General features: G+C 39.5%; 1 protein-coding gene across 3 annotated transcripts in view; it reads right to left on the reverse strand.

Annotated features, from left to right (window-relative positions):
- Positions 1–15,574: 15,574 nt before the first annotated feature.
- LOC124800817 (serine/threonine-protein kinase 10) overlaps positions 15,575–26,903 on the reverse strand; it is a 154,649-nt gene continuing 143,320 nt past the window's right edge. Inside the window, exon 24 of one of the 3 annotated variants that reach the window (XM_047263026.1) lies at positions 15,575–17,258. In XM_047263026.1, the coding sequence (XP_047118982.1) occupies positions 17,118–17,258 (141 nt within the window). In that variant the 3' untranslated portion in view covers positions 15,575–17,117. Of the gene's footprint in view, positions 17,259–23,145; positions 23,537–26,903 lie in introns of those variants that run through there. The other 2 variants (XM_047263025.1, XM_047263027.1) reach the window with 2 other exon arrangements.

Here is a 26,903-nt window from a genome sequence, read left to right on the forward strand (position 1 = left end):
GTGATAGATTCAAACTTTCTTTTAATACATTTTGACGTAGTTGACAATGAGAAGTTAAATACATCACAGCTCTCATTTAACTATCAAAGTTTTCAGAATCTTGGTGGCTTGAAATAACAATTTCATCAGGTTGAATTTCAGAAATGACTATTTCATTTTGCGGATTTCCAGCAATTACGATTTCAAATGGATTTTCAGGTGCATAAGGTGACATCAACGAATGTGCAGTGGATGTGGTTGATTGTTCCAATTCTTCCAAAAGAACCTGCTGAATTTTTATCCTGGCTATCAACTGAGCTGCTGGTGACAGTTTTCGCATTGCTGGCAACAAACTCACTACAAAATGATAGCTGTCATCTTGCGCTTCTGATTTCGACATTTGTTGCTCAATTACCTTCAACTTTTGCTTCTCTATATTTATCAACTCAGAGTTTGTCGATTTCTTGGATCTTTTGTTTTAGTTTGTGTGTAGGGTGGGTGAGGGAGGAGGCATCGAAACGCTACCCTCTGAACTTACAGACAGTCTTTAAGAGCTGGCTTGGTTGGTTTCATCAGGTGAAACACTCTCTCTCTCTGTAAGAGCTGGTGAAAATGGTACGTCGTCGGGTGCGTCGTCGTGTTGCGATGCTGTTCTTTTACTGTGTCTTCGTCTTCCGTGGCGTCATTATGTCAGTCAGGAAGGTCATTAGCTCGTACCACGGCCAATTGGATTGGAAAGGCGACATGCCACCTTCGTCTCCTGAACGTTCAGCACGAGTTTTTTTGAGTTCAGAACGGAAAGTGTCACGTAGGTTCTTCCATTTATTCTTCAGTACCTCGCCTGAAAATATAGACGTGAAAATATGCGTAAATAATTAAGTACACTGTATACTTAACACATTTTTGTCCTTAGCACATTAACTGCAAATCCTACGGAGATCCTACACATCCTTCAATTACGCTCATTTCTTCTTTTTCAGATATTTGTCGGTTGGGATGTCTTTCCATGCACTGTCACAGTCGTTTCGGATGGGTCTAACTACAGTCGCACAATGTGTGCATGAAACGTGCGCCACAATATGTGAAATTCTGAGCCCTGTACACCTGCCTTCTCCTACTATACCACTGCTTCAAACCGCTGCAAAACGCATGTATACCAACTGTAATTTTCCGAATTGTGTGGGGGCCATTGATGGTAAGCATGTTCGGGTTAAATGTCCACCTCATTCTGGGACAATATATTACAATTACAAAAAAATATTTTTCGCTTGCTTTACTAGCTGTAGCCGATGCTAATTGCAGATTAATAGCAGTTGACATTGGAGGCTATGGCAAGCAATCAGATGGTGGCACATTTAGAGCAAGTAACTTGTACAATAATATTTTGAACGAAACTGAAAACTGGCCTCCACCGAAAGAACTACCAGGTACTTCAGTAAAAGCCCCATTAGTGTTGGTTGGAGATGAAGCCTTTCCACTACTGGAAAACTTAATGCGCCCTTTCCCTGGACTATCACTGACTGAGGAAGAGAGGTTATTTAACAGGAGGCTATCGAGGACTAGAACGGTGGTGGAATGCACTTTCGGAATTATGGCCAGAAAGTGGCGTCTTCTCCGAAAGGAAATTGAATCTTCTGTAGAACATGCAGACATTATTATTCAGTTGCACAATACAATAATCGATAAAGATGGGCCTCACATTTCCCTTCAATTGTCTATTGACCAGGACATAACAGAACACAGTGCTTGAGTAGCATGCTTCCAAAATGACAGAGCAAACAGTAATGCTTCAAGAAGAGCGAGGAGTGTCAGAGAGGCCTTCAAAAACTATTTCAACAGTCATTAATGCAAAAATATTTCATGTTAAAATTATCAAATACTGTAACTATTGTGAACGTCATTTCATTACCAAAATACTGTAATAGTATCTATACACAATTAAAATTAGAAAATAAACGAAGTTGTTTGTGTTACTTATTTCTTGGAGTCTTGTAGATATTTATTTTACTTTTTTGTACTTATTGTCTGTTCCACAATCTTCAGCTATTTCGTTCCATGCTTGACGACCAAAATCCCTATTGTGGTAATATTTATTTTTCTGGTGCCATAACACGGGGCGTTCACGCACATTGTTAATTAGTCTTTCGACGTCCATCGCAAGCAAGCAATTACTCCAGACGCAAGCGCAAACGAGTAATCGCTCCAAGCACTCGCGCGAAACGCAAACTCGGTTGCGACTACAGCGGAGTCATCGCATCGCACCGCATCGCATCGCTCGGCCCAGCCTGCAGTCTAAACGATCATCGCTCTGTTGCCACTGTTAAACCAAGCCTGCCCATTGTCACGCGATTTCAGCCCTTCATCGCTCCGCTCAGCTCGGCATCGAATCGCATCGCATCGCGGGCAGTGTAAATTTAGCCCGATACGAGTGTGCGATTTGCGAGTGCGCGCGCCGCGCTGCTGTACACATAGGGCATTATCGTATGGTTTGTCGAATAAGACACGATAGAATGCCTGTTTAAGTGGTTTTTAATTGTAATCAAGGAGTGCTTTTGTTTGTATGTGTCAGATTTGAACCAGTATTACCTGGAAACAATGTCGGTGACTTATCATTGTCGACTCAACGTTCAGCAGGTACACCTTTCTGATTGTTTTGTATGCACGTAGAGAAATTCGTACAAACACGATTAGTCGAGATTGTGACTTTTTATTGGGTTGAGTTCGTTGATATTTCGGTCGATGTGGTGTGGGTGGCTGTGGACTTGACTTTGGATCAGTATTGCGATGTTAATGATTTTTCCCACTAAATTTGGTGGTTTTGAGTAACCTGTCTATGGTGCAGATATTGCAGTTATTGGCTGGTGTGAATTATGGTGGATTTTAAAAAGATTTGGGTGGTTCATGGTAAAATTATTTTTTAAAATCACTTGATCCATTCTACATACAACAAACAGCACTATCTAATTTGTTAACGTCTAGTAGCTCTTAAATTTATTTCACCTAAACCTTTATAATACCACACGGTATTTTGTCTTCGTTTCCGTGTTGTTTTGTGACCCTATTGTTCTGCACGCGTTTTGCTATGTGCTCTAGTAATAATAGATCTGCAATTGCATGCACAGTGCATATCTGTAGTGCCGGTGGTAATGTGGTGTTTCTTATATCACTTGCTGTTGTTTTAATGCTAAACATATGTAAAGCAGAGGGACATTATATTCAGAAATTTCATGCAGAATCGCTACGTGATTGTAAATTTGCAGACTGGCTAGAAGGAATTCAAGGCGATGACACAGAGCGTATTGTACATTTTGCCGTAGTATTTTGTTAGCAGGTTCTGTCGCAATAAGCCACAGTGACGTAAAATAAAAATAAAAAAAGACTCAAGACAGCGGCAGCACCATTGTCAACAAACAAAAGTACCTTTCAAAACCGTGAAAGAGTATTCAGAAGTGAATCAAGCTGAGGGTTCCCTTGCATTATTTGTTTCCACCCATTGCCCGATCATGACATGTCATCACTTAACTGATTTGTGCAAGAGTAAATTCACAGACAGTAATATTGCCAGAAAACTTAAAATACATATGTAGAACAAAATGTAGTGCACCTATAAAACATGTAATAAGGCGATATATTGGGGAAAATCTGCGGCAATATTTCAGTGACAGCATGTATGTCATTATAATTAATGAATCTACAGACATTAACGTGACCAAACTTTTAGTGCTGTGCACAGAGTCAATGCTTCTAACCTGTTACACATATCATGGATATGATGACGTTGCAAGGTAATGTAGAGAGTCTAGATGGCTCATTATGTGAGATAAGTACAAACTTGTGATGATCCCTTGAAGTTGTAATTTTTTTGTATTATTGTGTGTTAATGAAGAGTAAATTAAGCGCAATGATAGTCAGAGACAGAAGGTGTGTCAGGGCTGGAAGCAGTACGGATATTGTTAGAAAAGATAGCACAGCTGACAGTGGATATTGTGCAGCTACATGGACAGTTGACAGCTAGGGATGAACAACTGGCAATCCTTTAGGTACCTCAGAATGAGGTGGATCTACAAGCCACAGGATTGATTGTCCCCTTTTCTGGATAATCATATGAGGATATGCAGTCATTCTTAAAGAACCTTCCTTCAGATGTCAGTGAAGATGGGTGGTTGGACTGATAGTCAATTGTTACACGATGCAAAATTATGACTAGTGTGAGAAGGGAAAATGTACTTGAGATGTATGGAAGCATTAAAGAATGCAACAAGCTTTGAACAGTTGGAGAAGGGGCTGATGATAAGATACAACAGAGTAGTGCGAGATATTTAAAGGAGCAGTTAAGCATTGTTGTGAAGAGGCATTTAGCAATGGAATGCAAAGACATTGACATATCAGTGGGGGTATGAGGTAGATGTGAGATATTTTCTGCAAACATTAAGTGTTGTGGGAGTGGACAGAAAGGGCACTTGCAGAGGCAGTGTCACCAGCCACAGGGAAACAGACGGAATGGAAGATATCAGCAGCAGAATTTTGGTAATCAACATAGGGGTGGATTAGTAGGTGGTAAGCAGCTGTTTAACAGAAGGGGGAACACAACGTCCACTTAAAAGCATTCCAGCTAAAATTATATGCAACGAATATGCACACAGAGGTGGACTGTGCGGTAATACAGGGTGTCTCACTCAAATCTCCCTGATTTCAAGGACCCAGGGGAGAAAAACCACAGTAGATACGACAGTGAAAAATGCACCACATTGTAGAGCATCTCAAAGAATTTATATTCCCGCATCAGAAGTGCCAAGTATCATCGCCAGTGCGCAGCATGGTCGCATAAAGTGAAAATGGTGACTCCACGGCACTGTGCGCATGCATTAGTGTGGTTTGCAGAAACAAAATCGCCGATTACTGTGCAAAGAAATTATCGTCGTGTGTATGAATGTGATCCACCTGATGTCAAAACAGTTAAGGAATGGTATAGGAAGTTTCTGGCAACAGCAAGTGTTCTGAAACATGCTGGCAGCGCACGTTATGGAGTTTCAGAAGACACAGTGGAGGACATCAGACAAATGTTTCTCAGAAGCCCACGTATGTCAATTCGTCAAGCATCTACGCAACTTGATGTACCTCGATCAACATTGCATTGTGTAGTTCACCAGCATTTTCGTATGTGTGCTTACAGAGTGCAAATTCTGCATCTGACACCAAACGACAAACCACATCGACAACAATTTGTTGCGGATATGCTGCAGTGTATTGATATGGATGCCAAGTTCCTCGAAAGATGTTCATTCTCAGATGAGATTGTTTTCATATCAGGTGTATCGCGTTCATACATACGACAATAATTTCTTTGCACAGTAATTGGCAATTTTGTTTCTGCAAACCACAATATTGCTTGTGCAAGCTGCTGTCGAGTCACCATTTTCATTTCATGCGACCATGCTGCACTCTGGTAACGATACTTGGCAATTCTGACGCGTGAATATAAATTCATTGAGATGCTCTACAATGTGGTTCATTTTTCATTGTCGTATCTACTGTGGCTTTTCTCTCCTGGGTCCTCGAAATCAGGGAGGTTTTAGTGGGACACCCTGTATGTGTTGTAAGAAGTAAAGAGTATAGGGTTTTGCTGGAAACAGGAGCACATGGCTCAGTAACCAGTAAAGACTTAGCAATGGAACCTGCCGTGCTATAGGTTACATAAGGTCGGGAATAATGAGGTAAGGTCATTGGGGTTGATAGATGTAGCTTTGCATAGAGGGGCTGTTCCATTTAAGCGGTGTGTAGAGGTAGTACCGTATGTAAGCAAGGGCTACGGCATGACCCTGTGGTTAAACATTTTGATCAACATTGTGCAGATGTTAGGTCCCATAGTGCTTAGAGCCATTTGAACATTGTGCTAAAACTGACCTTTAGCAATGTACAGCAGAACTTAGTGGAGTGACATTCCAGCTAGGGGAAGAACTCTTGCAAGAAGTGTTTAGCACATTGGACAAACCAGTTGAACACCATACAATTGCAATAAGGCTTGATTTGCATGACTGTGTGCCAGTTGGCATAGGGAAGTTGGTTTTAGTGAATGTGGAGCCAGAGCTGCCTGAAGGTAAGTTATGTGTTGCAGAACCTCTGGAAGAGAACGATACACTGGATCCAGCAAGGGTTTTCTTTTCTTTTCTTTTTTTTTTAAAAAAAGAGAAGTATTGTATAGGTAGAAGAGAGAAATGTTAGGAGAGGTGTACGGAAAAATACAGATGATTTCGGCACTGAGGAAGGGAAGTTAAGGAAGGGGATGCTGACAGTGAGTTTGGACATGCCGGATGAGGATGAGTAGTGCACCGGGAGTGTGAGCCACAAGCAGCCATCATCCATCATCCATCATTAAGACTGCATTACATAGGAAAGTGGAGCATAAAATGGAAGGGGGGGAGGGGAGGGGGGAGGGGGAGAGAGAGAGAGAGAGAGAGAGAGAGAGAGAGAGAGAGAGAGAGAGAGAGAGAGAGAGAGAGAGAGAGAGGGGGGGGGGAGGGGGTTGGCTGAATTGTTGTTCAAATTTAAGGATTTAGTTGTTCTATGGGGTCTCTTGCCAGCAATGCCCTTGACTCACAGTGAATACCAACAGGGAATAAAATACTAGTGTGTAGGAAATCATATCATATTCCTACGTGTTTGCAACTGATTATGGTAGATTTAATAAGACAAGCAGTTTGCTGACAGGATAATAGAAGAGTAGTAGTCCAAGGGGTGCAGGAATTGTGGTTGCACCAAAAAAGCCTACGGATCATTCTAGACAATACAGGTTCTGCTTTGATTATCGTCACCTGAACAGCAAGACTATTGATAATTTGGGACGATGTTGGTACTTTTCAGCCATGGATTTGAGGAATATTTACCATCAATTTGAGGTTGTTCCCTATGATCGGCCAAAGACAGCATTTTTGAAACCGTGGGAACTCTATCAGTTCAAGAGAATGCTGTCTGGACTGAAAAACGAACCTGCAAAGTTTCAGAGGTTATTAGAAAGTGTGTTGAGAGACTGAAACTGTGTCAGGGTCCAGTTTAGATAGATTACATCTTCTTATTCTGTAAGGACATTGAGCACCATTGATGTCTGATGGAAGTGATTAAGAGATTGAGAGCTGCATGTATGATGTTGAGTACATAGAAGTGCCAATTTATATTAGAAGAGGTAGAATTCATAGGCCATATAATTAGTAAGATGGAGTAAGGACACACCTGAGGCTAGTACAAGCTGTACAGGAATTCCCAATACCTAAGACATTAAGGAACTGCAATCTTTTTATGAGGATCTAAAATTACTAGAGAAAATTTGTGGAACAGTTTACTGACATAGCATGACTACTCACAAAGCTGCTAAGGAAATGTGTCAAATTCATATGAACAAAGGACTGTTAGGGTGCACCTGAAGAATTAAAGAGATTTCTGACATCCAGCCTGGTTCTAATATTTCCAGAGTTCCAGAAGGAGTGTGTCCTTTCATGTGACACATCTAATCATGCTTTGGGATGTTTTAAGCCAGGAGATTAACAGATGCATGTGACATAGAACAACTATTCAACAACAGTGAAAGAGATGTTGAGTCTCACCTTCGGTGTCACATATTTTATATGTTATGTTTACAGAAAAAAATTTTAGTTAGTGACCAACCTTGCTGCTTAACTGATTATTGAGACTGAAGAACCCGTCTCGCAGGCTGACGTGATGGGCCCTGAAATTTAGTGAATTTGACTACGAAGTAGTACATAAGCCAGTGAAGAAGCATGGAAATGCACACACATTAAGCAGGAAGGTAGCAGTGGTGAAAATTCTGAGTCATGGTCTTGTGGAGTGGCAGCCAGTGCAGAGCGCTGACAGTGACTTTAAAACAGAACAGGATGCAACAAGCAGATATAGTTCTTTTTGCAGACAATACTAGTATTGTAGTCAGTTTACACATACATACAGAAATACAAGAAATGGTAACCAATGTTCTTGAAAGTATCGTTGAACGGTTTTCTGTGAATGGTCTCACCTTCAGTTTTAAAAAGACACAACACATTCAGTTCTACACACCTAGGGGTACTACACCAATGGTAAGTATAACACATGGTGAGCAAATAATAAATAGAGTGAAACTTGAAATTCTTAGGTGTCCCTACAGATAAGAATTTAAACTGGAAAATGCTTGTTTTGGGACTTCTAAAACAATTTAGTTTAGCCACATTTGCACTTAGAATCATTGCAAATTTTGGTGAAGACAAATCAGTAAGTGGGCGTATTTTGTGTAGACATCTATTTACAGAATATACTGACAACTGCCCCCCCCCCCCCCCATTGAACCATGGACCTTGCCGTTGGTGGGAAGGCTTGTGTGCCTCAGCGATACAGATAGGCACACCGTAGGTGCAACCACAACTGAGGGGTATCTGTTGAGAGGCCAGACAAATGTGTGGTTCCTGAAGAGGGGCAACAGCCTTTTCAGTAGTTGCAGGAATGATTGACTGATCTGGCCTTGTAACACTAACCAAAACGGGCTTTCTGTGGTGGTACTGCAAACGGCTGAAAGCAAGGGGAAACTACAGTCGTAATTTTTCCCGAGGGCATGCAGCTTTACTGTATGGTTAAATGATGGTGGCGTCCTCTTGGGTAAAATATTCCAGAGGTAAAATAGTCCCCCATTTGGATCTCCGGGCGGGGCTACTCAGGAGGTCGTTGCTATCAGGAGAAAGAAAACTGGTGTTCTACGGGTCGGAACGTGGAATGTCAGATCCCTTAATCGGGCAGGTAGGTTAGAAAATTTAAAAAGGGGAATGGATAGGTTCAAGTTGGATATAGGGGGAATTAGTGAAGTTTGGTGGCAGGATGAACAAGACTTCTGGTCAGGTGAATACAGGGTTATAAATACAAAACCAATGAATAAAAAAGTAGGAATGTGGGTAAGCTACTACAAACAGCATAGTGAACGCATTATTGTAGCCAAAATAGATACGAAGCCCATGCCTACCACAGTAGTACAAGTTTATATGCCAGCTAGCTCCGTAACTGATGAAGTTTCAAAATGTGTTTTTTCCAGTTTAAATTCTCATCAATATGGACATCTAAGAATTTTGAAGTTTCCACTCTCTGTATTATTTCATCACTACGTGTTACACTTATCACTGGTGCAGAACTGAATATGATGTGTCTTTATGAAATTCGTGGCGAGACCATTTGCAGAAAACCAGTCAACGATACTTTTGAGAACTCTTCACCATTTCTGTATGTATACTGGGAGTGATTACAATACAGATGGCATATGCAAAAAGAACTAATTCTGCTTGTACATTAGATGGTATATCATTTACATATATGAGAAACAGTAGTGGATCTCCTTCTAATAATTTCCGGGTATGCAGCCGGATCCCGTCGACATTCTGCCACGATATTTCGGCCCAGAGACGTCCGGCCATCATCAGGTGAGTACACAACTACTGAAGAGCCCACGTGCAGTCGCGGTATTTATGCCGAATCTCGCGCATGCGAAATGTACTGGCACCCTACAGCGCATGCGTCAGGTGTTGACATGCGCAGCATAGCCGAGTTGTACGTGCTGCCCTCGGTGGTGAAAATAAAGGTTCATCTAGTCATTGAGTATCGAATGACACTGTCGATTCCGCTGTGATTGTATAATTTTAATAACAGGATTCCAATTTTTATCCAGCTGAAAGCCGTTGTCACGATTTATAAGATTATTGGCAAGACGTATTTCCACTGATTCCTTGATTACGGAATCCCAAAAACCGGAAACCGGGGCTAAAATTTTTGTTCCATTGTATTCCATTGAATGTCCCAATGAAATACAGTGCTCTGCTACTGCCGATTTTGACGGTTGCCGCAGATGGGTGTATCTTTCATGTTCTATACATCGTTCATGGACAGTTCTTGTCGTCTGGCCAATATATGCAGAGCCACATTCACAGGGAATTTTGTAGACGCCTGCTTTCTTCAGTTGTAAATCGTCCTTAACGGATCCAACCAGGGCCCGGTTCTTTGCTAGTGGACGGAAGATAACCTTGATTTTATTTTCCTTCAGTAATCGGCCTATTTTCGAAGACACATTCCCGGCGTATGGAAGGAACGCAGTTGATTTAAAATCGTCATCTGCGTCCTAAGTGCGTTGCTTCTTATTATGATAGTTGCACATGGCCGTCCTTATTTGGCGAGAAGTGTAGCCATTCTCTTTGAAAACCTTCTCCAAGTGTTCTAATTCTGCGTGGAGGTTTTCATCATCCGATATTATATGCGCTCGATGTATTAAGGTACTGAGAACACTTGCTGTTTGTGCTGGGTGATGGCAGCTTGACGCCTGGAGATACAGATCTGTGTGAGTCTGTTTCCTGTACACAGAATGTCCCAATGACCCATCAATTTTACGGCGTACTAGCACGTCTAGAAATGGTAAAGTGCCCTCTTTTTCAATCTCCATCGTATATTTGATGTTCTCATGTAATGAGTTTAAGTGATGAAGGAATTTCTCCAGTTCCTGTCTGCCATGAGGCCATACAGCAAAAGTATCATCTACGTACCGCCAGAAGACCGTAGGCTTTAAAACAGCAGACTCAAGTGCTTTCTCCTCAAAGTCCTCCATAAAGAGATTAGCTACCACAGGCGACGAAGGGCTCCCCATGGCGACGCCGTCTGTTTGTTCAAAGAATTCGTCATTGAATAAAAAGTACGTTGAGGAGAGAATATGTTCAAACAAGGCCATCATTTCTGCACTGAATAAGTTACCAATGAGATGTAATGATTCCATTAAAGGCACTTTGGTAAAAAGTGAGACCACATCAAAGCTGACTAATAAATCCGAGCTGGTAAGCTCAACTTCCTTCAAGCGATTGACAAAATCCTCGGAATTACGTATATGGTGGCAACACTTACCCACATACGGCTTTGGTAATGAGGCCAGATATTTTGCTGTAGAATAGGTCGCAGCACCAATATTACTCACTATTAATCGTAGTGGGGCACCATCCTTGTGTATCTTCGGAAGACCGTAGAGTCTTGGTGGTACTGCATTGTGTGGTCTCAATCTATTGATAACTTGTTCAGGTAGAGAACAGTCGTTCAAAAGGGTAGTAGTTTTCCTTGATATTCGGCTTGTTGGGTCCTTTTCAATTCTGCGGTACGTAGAATCATTTAGCTGACAATATATCTTCTCGTTGTAGGCTTCTCTTGTCAGAAGAACTGTGGCGTTACCCTTATCCGCAGGCAGTACGACTGTGCTAGTATCTTCTCTCAGGCTGCGGAGAGCAGCTTTTTCAGCTGGCGAGATGTTACTCCGTTGTGGCACACATTTCAACAACGTTCGGCAAGATTCACGTCGAATTTCGTCTGCAGAATCCACAGGGAGACGTCTAATGGCTTCCTCAATGGAACTGATGAAATCCGTTAAAGGCAGTGAGGCAGGTGTAGGAGCGAAGTTTAAACCTTTCGCAAGCACTGACATCGTCGCATCGTCAAAAGATTTCTCCGTGAGATTCACCACGGATCGTCCAGAGATAGCATCTTGCGGCTTTTGTGTTACGAGTTGGCTAAACTTCGCACTTTGCCTGTTCGTACTGTCCCTATGAGCCCAGTCTGCTGTATGGCCTCATGGCAGACAGGAACTGGAGAAATTCCTTCATCACTTAAACTCATTACATGAGAACATCAAATTTACGATGGAGATTGAAAAAGAGGGCACTTTACCATTTCTAGACGTGCTAGTACGCCGTAAAATTGATGGGTCATTGGGACATTCTGTGTACAGGAAACAGACTCACACAGATCTGTATCTCCAGGCGTCAAGCTGCCATCACCCAGCACAAACAGCAAGTGTTCTCAGTACCTTAATACATCGAGCGCATATAATATCGGATGATGAAAACCTCCACGCAGAATTAGAACACTTGGAGAAGGTTTTCAAAGAGAATGGCTACACTTCTCGCCAAATAAGGACGGCCATGCGCAACTATCATAATAAGAAGCAACGCACTTAGGACGCAGATGACGATTTTAAATCAACTGCGTTCCTTCCATACGCCGGGAATGTGTCTTCGAAAATAGGCCGATTACTGAAGGAAAATAAAATCAAGGTTATCTTCCGTCCACCAGCAAAGAACCGGGCCCTGGTTGGATCCGTTAAGGACGATTTACAACTGAAGAAAGCAGGCGTCTACAAAATTCCCTGTGAATGTGGCTCTGCATATATTGGCCAGACGACAAGAACTGTCCATGAACGATGTATAGAACATGAAAGATACACCCGTCCGCGGCAACCGTCAAAATCGGCAGTAGCAGAGCACTGTATTTCATTGGGACATTCAATGGAATACAATGGAACAAAAATTTTAGCCCCGGTTTCCGGGATTCCGTAATCAAGGAATCAGTGGAAATACGTCTTGCCAATAATCTTATAAATCGTGACAACGGCTTTCAGCTGGATAAAAATTGGAATCCTGTTATTAAAATTATACAATCACAGCGGAATCGACAGTGTCATTCGATACTCAATGACTAGATGAACCTTTATTTTCACCACCGAGGGCAGCACGTACAACTCGGCTATGCTGCGCATGTCAACACCTGACGCATGCGCTGTAGGATGCCAGTACATTTCGCATGCGCGAGATTCGGCATAAATACCGCGACTGCACGTGGGCTCTTCAGTAGTTGTGTACTCAGCTGATGATGGTCGGATGTCTCTGGGCCGAAATATCGTGGCAGAATGTCGACGGGATCCGGCTGCATACCCGGAAATTATTAGAAGAAGAAATACGCCGGGAAAATTTCAGAAGTCACAGTAGTGGATCTAAGTTTGAGCCTTAGGGGACCCCATACATGATTTCTCCCCCGTCAGAATTATGTCCCTGGATTCTATTGATTGAATTACTACCAAGTACAGTTTTCTGCATTCTTTTGGTTAGATATGACATGATCCATTGTTTGGCTATACCATCAAACCCATAAAACTTCAATTTATCTAGGAGTATACTTAATGCTCGTAATATCTGGTGTATGAACATGTAAATGGCATTCTCGGTAGAGCAACCCTTCTGAAACCCAAACTGTGATTTGCTGAGGGTATTATTGTTGCCAAGGTGAGGTACTATTATAGAACACATCACCTTCTTAAAAATTTTGGAAACTGATGTCAGCAGTGAAATAGGTCAGTAGTTACAGACGTCTCTCTTATCACCTTTCTTAAAAGAGGGGTTTAACAATGGCATATTTTAGTCTCTCGGAAAAATGCCTTGAGTTTGTGATGCATTACATATTTCGGACAATACCAGACTTATTATATGGGAACAAATCTTTAATACTCTATTGGAAACACCATCAGAACCAGAAAGCTTGTATTCTAGTGAGAATGTATGACACTCTTAATTTCAGATGTAGAAGTAGCCAGTACATTCACATGATGTAATTTTATGAGAGTTACTTCTTCAACATATTGCTGTGATCTTTCTGAAAAACTGTTGGTCCCTATGCTTTTTACTATGTGCAAGAAATTTTTATTAAACACATTGCTACTTGTGACTTGTCATTTATAACCCTTCCATTCAATTCAAATACTAACGTTATCCTCTTCTGTGGTTGGTTGTCCCATCTCTTGCTTCGCTGTATTCCATACTGCCTTAACTCTGTTGTCAGACGTGCTCAAATTTCACAGAAGGCAGCAACAAAGTAAAATATTACACCAATCTACCTGTAATTTTGAGAATGGGGAGGCTTTTCTGTGACACAGCCAGACAGAAACTATGCAGATGACTGACACAATCCAAGACAAACTATATATCAGTGGCCATAAACACAGGAATGAGTGAATGTTATGACTGCAATTAATGTGCTCTCAAATCAGTACCAATGAATAAAGTCAAAATCATCTTAAACAGTAACACGAACACATAGATATCCAATCAAAGGACTTGTTCAAAAAGTGAGGGAACAGTTTTATTCAAGAATTGGTGTATAGGAGCTTCAGTAATAAGGTATGAACTGCTGATCCACCTGTAGAGCTGCGGCTTTGTTTCCTGTAGAGAGCCATGGCAATCTCCATGTGACATGTTTGACATTATACCAGGAATTGTGGCAGTTTAAAGTGAAATTATGTGCCATACAAATAACGTCACCACCACTCTTCTTGTTGGCCTCCATACTGCTGGAATGGGGGGATATTAGATCCTTATTCCCTTGGACTGGATGACATTTCTTCTTTTGGTGGATATAGGGGCAGTAGTTTGATCTGTAGAAGCCCCTTCCCCCATTGTCCACTGTTTGTGGTTACAGCCTGGTAGGCTTATTGGGGCAGGCAGAGGTCACATATCCATGCCTCACTGGGGGAGGGGGAGAGATCAGATGCAAAGGAATGTTAGCACGTAACACATGTAAATCTGGCAGGTGGTAGTTAGTTTGCACCTGGGCCAAGTGGGAGGTATAACTGACAAAAATGGTAGTCTTGGATGGTTACTTGGGCTCTGAAGAGGTACTGTTGAGTATATAATATTGTTTAGTGGTCACAGCAGGAGGTGCTCTTGTCTGGCAGTTACTCTGATACTTGATGGCCCCCTACTTTCAAGCCCAATGTATGACTGTACACGCAAGCACAGACTAAAGCCTGATTCACGAACTACAGTGGTCTGCGCAGGTTGAGACATGGACAGGCTTTGCATTGTCATCGGTTCCAAACGACAGTAGAGATACGTCCATACGCTTGCTTTTTGCTTTAAGAAAGAGTGTATTCTGCAAATTATGTTTTCCACTTCTATTAAATTTGTCACTTACCACTATCATCAGGAATGATAACTCACTACAATAAGAATAAAAATTCACTAAGTATAACTCACATTTAATCGTAGCAGAGCACTCACCTTCCAAACGCTCCTTGGCTGTTGGAGAATGTGTGATGTAGGTGCGCAGAACAAGCCTAAATTAAACTGCCATTGTTATGACTGAAACTAGAATGTACCTGTACATTAGTATGAGAGAGGTTGTGAGAACTGTGGGCTTTCCAGGTGTAGTATATAAAGATGGGTGGGGTAAATGTGCATCTTGGTTGGGCAATAGGTGTGTGCAGGAGCTGCTCCTGCTCCGTAAGAAGTGAGAAAGCATGTCAGGGCTTCCTCATCACAATTTTGTTAATTTGAGCCCTGAAATTTTAGGCCAGACCTTCCACTTTATAGTTTGATACAGGATAAAAGGAGCAGTGGTCAGACCCTCTGACAAAGGAATGGAATTCACCCAATGTAAAATGTGGACCATTGTTCGATATGTTCGGCACTGCTGTTCTGGTTGTAGCCCCTAATGCTCTGCAACAAGGAAAACTAGCAGCTTGTGATCCTTGACCATAGACACCTTATTCCTCCTGAATGCAAATCAGTGCATTAAACCCTGTGCCTCGTTACAGTCACAAAAATGTTGAGTAATATCTTGCAATTTATCTACAAATAAAGTAGGGAAAAGAAATTTTTAATTTATCCCCAAGATAGGAAGTAATTTATTTTCAGCAAAATAGTTCCTGAATATGTCAAGATATTATCAGGGAAAATTTTTCAATAGGTTTAAGAGAATAAAAAACATTCCTGTAGAATATTTTATTTATGTACTGTGTTACACAATGTGTTCTCTGCATGTAACACAATAACAAATAATTTGTTATTGGCATAATTTGTACACCTAGCTTATTGCGCAGAGGTGAGAGTAAAATATTCCTTTTCAACACAAAATATGCCATTAAAGCTTTTTAATGCCAAAAAATTATAACTAAAACTGGATGTATCTCATTTGCAATACAACATGTTGAATAAACTTTCTTCATAAACAAAATTCTGAAGTTACTTGTTATCAACAGAATAGTGATGTTACTTGAGAGAAAAGATGGGAAGGGAGACTACATTACGATATATCCAAGTTCCTGCTTTCTTGTAAATAATGAATGAAAAAAAAGTATGATTACTTACAATGCCAAACCGTTTCATACATTCCACTGTAGCTTTCAGTCAACAGAATCAAATTGCACACTAACAATACTGACCTTGTACTTACATATTAGTTTTTAACATACAGTGCAAAAATAGTTCATCTCAATAATAATAAGATACAGAACTATTAAGCATTCCAATTTAACTATTCCAGTTCTGAGCAATGTCTTAAGGAATACTTCTCCAGCTGTATTAACACATTTCCTTTCAGTTCAAACCAACTCCACTTCCTTAAAAATTAATTTAAAACTATAAAATATTTCCTTGTCTTTTCTTTTATTTACAAATAATGCATATGCATGCAATAATCTATATTTACAATTTCACTTTGCAACAGTCTCTTCAATATTCATTTACACACATTAGACAAGTGAGATACAAGTTATAACAATGAAGTAAATATAGATCTTTGTAACAAAAAACATATACAACAGTTTCAATCAGGAATACATTACACATGTATTAGCACACAATATAAATACCTGTACAACAGCATTTCAGTATATCTTCTTTTAATAATAAAAAAGCTGTTCACTTTATAAACTACACAACTGTCAATGAAGTGTATAAAAGTACTTCATGATTTAAGTGCAATCACATCTGCGCTGAGAAAAACCAGCTCTTTGCTATTCACATATTAATGCCTACACTAATTAAGAACTCTTCAGTTGCAATGCACTTTCAGTGTCCACAATGAGGTTAACAATTTGATTTCAAAGCTAACAGAATGAAATTAAACACGTCTTTTCATCTGTTAGGCTGTGTAATCAATACAATTTCTACATAGATTTCTTGTAAATGCATTCACATATACCAGTGTTCACGCAAACAAGTGTGGAAACACACACACACACACACACACACACACACACACACTATGTACAAAGTAAGTGGTTTGAATTGGCTTCACATTTTTGTACACAAGACACCATGCAGCAAAACTCTTTCATTTTGCTGTCTCCCCGTGGTAAGTTTGTGCTAGAAATAAGACTTCTGAGGAAAGGTGAACGCCTTTTTCTGTATCAACATGAAGATTAGCATGGACTATTGCTTACCCATTTAGAAAGTTATTAGTTCCACTAATTTACAAAGTATACATACACGGACATGGAAACTTGTCTTCACTTTCACTGCAATTCAATTTACATATCAGCCTTCTGAAACAGATGAAAGACTGCTTCGTGTTGAACCAATATTTGAAAGATCTGGAAGATCATTTGGCAGAGAAATGGCAGGTCCATACAGCTGGCACTGTTCTTCAAGCTGCTGTGCAAATTGTTCCTCCAGTCGCTGAAAGCAATCAACACACACTGTGAACATGGCTAATATTTTCAGCATAAATAGGATTGAGGGTATCTGTCCCATTTATAAAGCCTGTATAGTCTCAAATAAAGCATAACTTGTATCTCAATAAATATTGAGTGAATTGGAAACCCCTAAAATGGTGTACACATTAGCAATAGTTTCATATACACACTGACGGAAAAAATGGCAACACCAAAAAATCAATGTAGAGTAATGAAATTTTGGGAATATATTTGTCTAGGTATCATATTTAAGTGATTAACATCACAAAACCAAGGTTAATGTAAGCACTATATAAGCCATTGCAAATATGAAATGCTGATACATTAATAGCCTGTGTAACTTCAAGAATGTTGATGCAAGCACCCAAACGTGCATGTTTTCTGTTGCACAGGTGCCAGATGCCATTTTGTGGGGGTGGAGTTCCATGCCTTTTGCACTTTGTCTGTCAGGACACTTATGGTTAATGCTGCTTGTGGATGACACTGGAGTTGTCATCTGCTGATGTTCCATATCTGCTCAATTGGAGACAGATCTAGTGACTCAGCAGGCCAAGACAACATGTCGACACACTGTAGAGCATGTTGGGTTAAAACGGTGGTATGTGGGCGAATGTTAACCTGACGGAAAACACCCCATGGAATGTTGTTCATGAATGGCAGCACAACAGGCTGCATCACCAGACCGGCATACAGTTTTGCAGTCAGAGTACATGGGATAACAAGAGTACTCCTGCTGCTATACAAAATTGCACCCCAGACCATAACCACAGCTGTAGGTCCAGTGTGCCTAGCATGCAGACAAGTAGGTTGTAGGCTCTCAAATGGCTTCCTCCTTGTCAACACATGCTCACCATTGGCACTGAGACATAATCAGCTTTCATCAGAACACACAACAGACCTCCACCCTGCCCTCCAATGAGCACTGAAGTTGCAAACGGCAGTGATTTGGCGTCAGTGAAATGCACATTACAAGGAGTCTGTCTCAGAGCTGTCTTTGAAGTAACAGATTTGTAACAGCTTGTTATGTCACATTGGAGCCAACTGCTGCTTGAATTGCTGCTGCAAATGCATTATGATGTGATAGAGCCATACACCAATTGCAATGGTCTTCCCTCTCGATAGTGCCATGTGACCTTCCAAAGTCCAGTCATCTTGCGACCATACATTCTCATGACCACCACTGCCAGCGATCATGTACAGTGGCTCCATTCCCACCAAGTTTTTTCTGCAATATCACAGAAGGAACATTCAGCTTCTCATCGCTCTATTACATGGCCACATTCAAACTCAGAGCCGTGTTGATAATGGCCATCTTTGTCACTTTAAAGGTGCTCTTGACTAACACTAATTCACTACATTCAATCTCATAGGTAACTAATACTCATGACCATTACAGAGTGTATTTAAAGCAAACCTGATTTACATCCTTATAGTGGCACTACTAGTGTCACTCTTGTGTGACCAGCATGAAATCTGAACAGACATCATCTTTAGTTGTAAAAACATGCCAACCAACTTTCATTTTGTCGCACAACTCCTTTTTGGTATTGTGATATTTTTCTCGTCAGTATATCTCTATTTAATATTATTCTGCAAAACTCTCACTTAAATAAATCATCAGAATCATTTCAGATGTTAAACAATAATTACTTAGCTCAAATTTGAACTTTGGTGTTATTCTCTGCATCTCATATATTAGGCCAGGGTGTATACATGGACAAGGAAATAAAATTCCCTGATTTCCTGATTGAAAATACACTTTCTCCCGGGTGAAAATACTGTTTTTCTGTGATAAGTGACAGTATACTTTTCCTCGGCATTGTAAAACTTATCAATCCTTTGAATGTTTATGGTTTTATACACCGACGTAGAATTTCCGAGCACTTTAGAAAACTAAACTCGGGGGGGAAAAACAGGTCTTCGAAAGATCTTTAATGTGCAGCAGCATGTACGCTGCTTATTTTCATGTTACAGAGGTATAAATTCGAAATCCACTAAACAATGCATGTTACTTTACGAAGCATAGAAATCGAAATTGTGACGCAATTTGTAAGCCAGTCATAGCTCATGTCACGTGATCTCGCCAGCTGATGACAGCATAGTACACATGATGCAGTCAGCCAATAGCAAGATCATTCTTAAGAAGTGCGAACACACAAATACAAAAAGTTAATGGTTTAAATTAATATACATAGTGTTGCTACAAGAAAAGCAAAGCTTTCACATATAATGTTGATCTTTTTTGCGTGTGTTACACTTTAATATACATCACACAAATGTGCCAGTAAAATTTTTAACAACAACGTAAATGTCTGATCTTCTGAGCTCGAAATTCTTCTAGATGCTGGTTCTCAGAGTTGATTTTTAAATGAATCAAATGCTCTGTGATTTAATAAATTCATCGTACATTCTTGCACACAGTTCATCTTGCGTAAAAGGAAATTTACTTTGAAAGTATTGCTTTTCAAACCATCATTAGCAATGTTTTCCCGTGACCTGTTAGAAATAGGTTCGTTTCAGCAGTTGCCAGAGAGCACCAGGTAACAGGCATCACTGCGCTTACGCAGCTATGATGACGCAGAAAGCCTGCGCATGTTCGTACGTGTAGAACATTAAAAGATCTTGCATTATGTCATAAAAGAAACAAGACATCAGAGGATACTTCAAGAGCATCGGAATTTCGTGAACCATACTAAAATGCATAATTCGGCTTGAAGTGCACATTCGTATAACCAGAATTGGATGCACATTTTCTTGAGTACCAGTACGGTATTATCTCATGTTTTGTTCTTTATTATGGCATAATGCCACATGAGCTGGAAGATGGAAAACGTACACTTGAAATGCACAGTTGAAACAAACCAACAGTGTGAAATTAAACACTTCGTTTCATATAAATTGACTGCCTCAGAGCAAATGATTAATAAAAGCCTAATCTCTTTAGCAAACCGACGAAAATAACTTCTTGTTCTGCAAGGCGATTAATGCTTGACTGTCAGAAAGGTGGAATTAAATCCTGAAACTAATAACATATTTTAGCCTTCCGTAATTATGTGAACGTATTTTAATTCATTTGATAGCTCCCGACCACAGAAATCCATTTTGTTTTCATTTAATGAGAGAGCAATAAACGAAGAGGAAACAGCAAAATCACTAAACGTAAACACAGGTCACATGGAGACTACCCACCTCAACTCAGACTGCTCTGTGCATCAGCCCCGGATCTATGATATTTCTGAACGGCGGCAACACTAGGTAGTGGTGCCCAGCGACACCTCTGTAGCCAGAAGTGGGAGAAGGTAGTAGTCATACACGACCCAACTGCGCATGCGCATGAGCCTGCCCGCAACTGCTCAAATGAATCTAATATAAACAGCTGTCACGTCACGCTCATCGGAGGCAATTTGTTGTTAGGAAGCATTGTAGTCTTCCTAAAGCCTTTGACACACTTTGCTTTTGGCAGAAGCTTGTACGAGCACTGTATTTTATTGTTGTATATGGCATATTTCTTTTTTGTTTTTTTTCTGTCGTTCATGTTTTGTTGCTGCAGCATTATTCTGCATTTGCGGGATACAGTAATATCCTTTGTTAGAGTATTGGTTCTTACCAGTCAAAATCACAAAAATTTAACTGAAAACTAAAACAATGAAAAATTCCCAGAATTCAAAAAAATTCCTGGGTTTTTCCCGGTTTTCTCCTGGATGACAAAAATTCCCAGGTTTTTCCCGGAACTCCCGGTTGTCCCAGGTCGTGTACACCCTGTAGGCGAACTGTGGACTATAATTAATAGTATTGTACAAATGAGAAAGTGTTATCTTTCACTCTTGAACATCAGACATTCTGATAAGGTCCTGACATGACTTTTGTTGATCATTGAGTTATTCTGAAAGGTCATAACTCGGATAGTAACATTCTGCCAACCATACTAGCCAGTTATGCTCTACTGACTGCAGCGTCAGCCGGTCAAAACTTGTCACCTACTGTTATTAACTTCAACACTACTCATTTCCTGTGTTGGGAGTGGTCATACTAAGCACCACACATTATTATCCACACTGAAAAAAAAAAAAAATGAGATGCTGGCAATACTAAGGAATTTGTCAGTCGTTACATTATGTGAGTAACTGTTTTTCAGCCATCCACAGTGACAAGTTTCATCAAAACTGACCAATGCAGTGGCAGAGGACAAACAGTCTGATAATGTCTTGTGTAATGCTGGAAGGGTCAAATGTGGAGCTCTTTGATGCTTCACTAAAAGCAGTATGCAGAAGGAACCACTGAAGATGTGTGAATTGAAATTGGCCATACTTTGAAGGCTAACACCATAAGGCTACACATCAGTTCATGAAGACACATTTCAAGGTTGAAAAAAAGTTGTCTGTGACAAATAAATCCTTAGTAACAAGAGGAACATCATTTCTTTCCTTAACAGACCTCATATTGACAAAGCTTTAATACCTGTTAGTTTCTTTCCAGTATTCTTCCACGTACCTGGTAAGAACAATTTTCTCCATTTAATCTCTTTTTCAGGAGAGTGGACAGCAGGTAGATAAGGGAAAATGAACAGGGATGTATAATGAGAATAAATGTAAGATGAGGTTAATTCAACCAACACCAACAGATTAAAGAAAATACACCCTTCAGCCTTTTATGTGAATGTTTACACACCATTAATTGATTAAAATGCTCCAAATAATGACAAGAAAGGCTCCAAGAATACATATGGTTAGGCAGTGAATCTCCCTATGACCACATTAGTTGCAATACAACAATTTTACACAGGTGTTAAGGAATAACAAATATAATTATTCTGATTAGTTAATTACCAAGTGAATCAGTGTGATCAGCAAAATGTCTGATTCTTTTTCTCCATTGCAAAGAGATGCTGAACACCCCAAAGCTGTGTTGGATAACACACAGAAATCAGAGCGAGCACAAGGTTTCCTAATGAATAGCCATTCTTACCTTTTAATCATCAAGGTGTGTTCTGATCAGTGTTACACAAATTTTACAAAATGTTTTGTAAATGCCTAGTAAAAAAAATTCATAGTGATTCCATTATACCACTGGAGAGCTCATGAAAAACTTAAGAAGAGAACAGTATTGGATAATTGAATCATCAAAAATCTTTAACATTCGTTTCCCCAAAATAAACTTTGTTCATAGTTCAAATTAGAAACAAATAATTCAATGCAGACTAACACAAACTATGACCAAATAAGCTAGATGATACTAACTTGCTCCAGAATATTTACAGTATCAAATAGATTAAAATCTTTGGCAGCAATGCAATAATGTTTGGCAAGTCTGAATGAGGTAAGTGATGAAATTTAAAAATGTACCAACAGAGCTTACACTTCAGCACCAGCTATGGTGCTAGACAGCTGTAAAAATCCAGAAGTAACATCGATAAAACTTCTTACATGTCTTTATTTTATCACTCAATAAAGCAAAATAAATGTGAGACAAATTATTGAAAGATAAACAGGTTAATAGGAAGAAAGTAACTGGCACAAAAAATGTCTTAGCCATAACAAGGACTTAAAATGTTCTAAAAATATATTTTTCATCACAAATATGGCACCTACAATATTACATGTTCTATGGAAGCTGACTATGCCAACAGCAAAAATATTGCAGAAAGCATATTTCAACAGGTCTTCCTGTGTACAGTAGCAGACTAATTACATGCTCTTGACTATGACATATATACAGAGGAAGTGAAAACTGATGAATAATTATTTGACATCACTATGTCAAGTGAACACTCACAAACTATGAAAAAAAAATACAAATTGCAGAATACAATGGGGTGAAAATTGAATTTTAAGCACAATAAAGCACATAGCACCCCCCCCCCCCCCCCCGCAACACACACAAACAACATGCACATACAAGGCAGTTTAAAAAGCAAAGGATAGAAGACACAAACAAGAAGGGAATTACACCTACATATGAGAAGCATTAACACACATTACATGATAAAAAGTGTAATTTGGGTATAATTTGAGATATGTTACTGAACTATATTTTGTGAAGCTGTGGGGTGCTAGCACTTAAAGATCGTAGAGATGCTGATGATGATCTACTAAGCATTGGGAACAAACGTGGAAGCAAAAAAGGGGATGATGGTGCAGACACAGGATCTTTTTGGTCAAAGGTTGGTAAGGAAATAGGTGATAAGAGGGTGGTTGTGTTGCTGGTTGCACCGTACTTCAGCTCATGCTCGGCCATCGCATTAGCAAATTCTTGCTCCAGTTTCTATAACATGCAAGTACAAACACAAAACTTCAGTTGGTAATCTCACCACTGAGAAGAAAGAAAGTTCATGCAAGTTTATGTCTGGACAGGATGTTGTAAACTATAGAACATATCTACATTTACGACTTACTAACACTCTACAATCATTTTACATAAGTTATTTTGTATTTAGACAGAGCAACTGATACATTAAAAAATTAGTACTAGTACAATAGTTGTCTAGCAAGAGATCCCTCTAGTACAGGTCAACAAGGCAGTCAATATATAAAAGACAGAATACAGAGCTTAATAATATTTATGAATTTTAGTTTATGTGAATAAGGAAAACTTAGAATAAATATACATGTAAACATGCTTTCAGCAACTGATCACCAGGGCATGCTTTGGTCAATTATTAACAATTTATACAAGAAACATTAAAGGAAGGGCAATACCTATCTCCAGATTTAGGACTCAGTTGCCATTCGGATATGTTATTTCAATGTGACAACAGGAATAATACACTTGCTGATAAGACGTAAGAAGACTCCCTTTAATAAGGAAAACAATTCTTTGATATTTGTATTGATACTGTTTTTGGTACATTTTTCTCTCTTTTGTTGTTTGTTTACTGACTATATTTTATCGCATTACGAATTAACCTAGATTCTGAAGTCCAACTGGAGAAACATTGCGGCAGGTTGTCTAGCAGTTCACTGAACCATTTACAAGTTAACATATTGAGTAATATGAAATTGTCACTATAGTTAAGTCTGTCTATAAAATATTGTCTTATTAGGATGGAAACATACACTATGTCAATAAGCTCCTGTAGATCTTACAAATACGGAAAGGTGAGTGAAAATGTGAATATATGACCGAAGGAAAAATGTTAGGTTTCTCAACATTAAAAAAGTCGAATCTACAGTTATGTAACAATATTTTTTGTTCAGAATATAACATTCTGTTAAGTGTACTGTTATATTGTACAAGCAAATAACACAGAATACAAAGATCATCATTTACATAATGATCCTGTGTGAATAATGTGTTTTTATTACAAAACTCATAAAATTAAACATTTATCTCCAACATTTTCGCCTCCTCTGTCAATAGACTGTTGTACGTGTGTCTTCCACAGTTCGAAGCAATGTTATGGTTCAGTGTCTGCCAACCACAGTGACAAAGCTGCCACTTTCCAGTGCATTAGATGGCATTTAGTTTCCAGGTTGTAGTGAAATTCCTATGTTTCATTAACTACATGAGCATCTTGCAGCAACTGCAAGTTTTTAGTTATAATTTGATGATATCAGTGGATATTTTTTTCTTTAGCTGACAATGCAAGGTAGTGATCACTCAGGTTTTCTCATTGTCACTGATTAATGGGGTGCTTTGGGTGTTTAGCAACATTCTTATTTCCATTTTATGGACAATACGTCAACACCCAATTCAGTAATCATCTTCAGGTGAGTTGTTCTGTTACGTGAACTCGCTGCTTGGACTCACACCAAGTGTTAGTGTATATGAGTGTATGATCATATGAGATACATGAAACACTCTCCAACTTCAACAAAAATGCAATACTCTCAATACAAAAGAATGAAGGAATTAACAAACGTCAGCGTCACCAAACCATCAGTTACATAAAGTATGGTTACAAATATTAACACCAATATAGTAACAATGCCTAATCTCAATTTCGGCACCCAGGGGTACCTATGATGTACTGCACTCAGAAATAGGAGGTTAGGGTTTTATACTGCACACAAATCATTAGTGGTTGGGACAAGCTCAGTTAAAAAAAATGAAAAATGAAACCAGCAAATTTTTTGGACATGCGTTGAATAGAATATGTGTACCTAGTGCCACATATTAGTCACTCGTGTGTGATATTCGGTGTAGGTTATTTTGCAGAATTTGGTGCTGTTTATTTTGTCAAATTCAATGGTTTATTTTGTCAAGTTTGTAGTTTTCCGTACTTTTTTTTGGTAATTTCGTTGCTATTTTTGTCGTCATACTGAAGTTTGTTATATGGGAAATTAGTTGACAGTTTAAGATTATACACAAACATTAGCCTTGAGAAGATTAGAAGTCAAAAGACATTTTTAACATTCAGTAACTATCAGCTACACACACTATACCCCTGCCGGCGAAACATTGCACTTGACAGTTCACTTTTTGTCTAGGTAGGTTGGCTATACTGTAATAGCGATGTTGCAACAGCAGCCTCTATACACACAGCAGACGATACAGTTTTCCGTCCCGTCTCGTAAATGCAAGCGATTGAGCAATTACAGTGTATATAAAAACTCGTTTTTAGTTGTATTACAATGACAGGAAGTAAACAACCGTATAATAATGCATGTACAAGCATAACAATGCGCACCCTTTCGATAACGGAGCAAAGAAATACAAAAAACAAGCATCTGACGACTGGTACTTTAAAATCAATAATGTACGTAGTTTACAAAATAAATAATAACCGAGATTGCAATAAATAACCAATATTAGTAATTTTTCACTCACCAATTTACAGCGATAATGGCACAATTCCATCCAGCTCGCCATCGTCACTGTTGTCCGATTCATCGCCAAAACCGTCTTCATCGTCATCATCAGCAAGACAAATCATTAATTGTTTATTGCCACTGATAATGCCTTCTATTGTCTGTGCTGCTCGTTTAAGCTTCTCGACGTGCTCTACTTTTTTTCTCCATGAGGCTGCATCCACAGTCACAAGAGCTTCACGCAACAGCTTTTCCACCTCTGTTATTGTAAAGGACTTGTTGTTGTTCCTTACATACATTTTTACATCACTCCATATTAACTCAATAGGGTTGAAATGGCAGTGATATGGTGGCAGCCTTATTACAGTATGACCCTGCTCCTTGGCAATTTCGTCTACTACATATGTAGGTGTCGTAGGCTTATTTTCTTTAACAAGAGAATATAACAGAACCTTTGTCATACTCATATCCGCTGCAATATTTCGAGCCTGTAACCACTGCACCATAACTTCTTTCCGATCATTTGTGGTTGGGGCTTTGTTCTGTATCACCGAATGATATGGAGCATTGTCCAATACAATTGTTGTAGGGACAGGAAATTGTTTTAAAAGGTTCCTGAACCACTCAACAAATCGCGTGTGATCCATATCTTCATGGTAATCACCAGTCTTTTTTGATCTAAAAACTAAAAGTGCGTCAGGGACAAAACCACTGGAGGAGCCTGCATGGACCACAATTAATCTAGCTCCTCTTCCCGCTACTGCTGGGTGTGTTATCCGTCCAACATTTACTGACAGCTTCCCCGGCATTAACCCATGTTTCGTATAGCCAAATTATGGAATGAATGTCTCTGCCCACAATTTTGTGCAAGAAAATGCTAC

This window comes from Schistocerca piceifrons, chromosome 1 (assembly GCF_021461385.2).
Source record: "Schistocerca piceifrons isolate TAMUIC-IGC-003096 chromosome 1, iqSchPice1.1, whole genome shotgun sequence".
Taxonomy (NCBI): Eukaryota; Metazoa; Arthropoda; class Insecta; order Orthoptera; family Acrididae; genus Schistocerca; species Schistocerca piceifrons.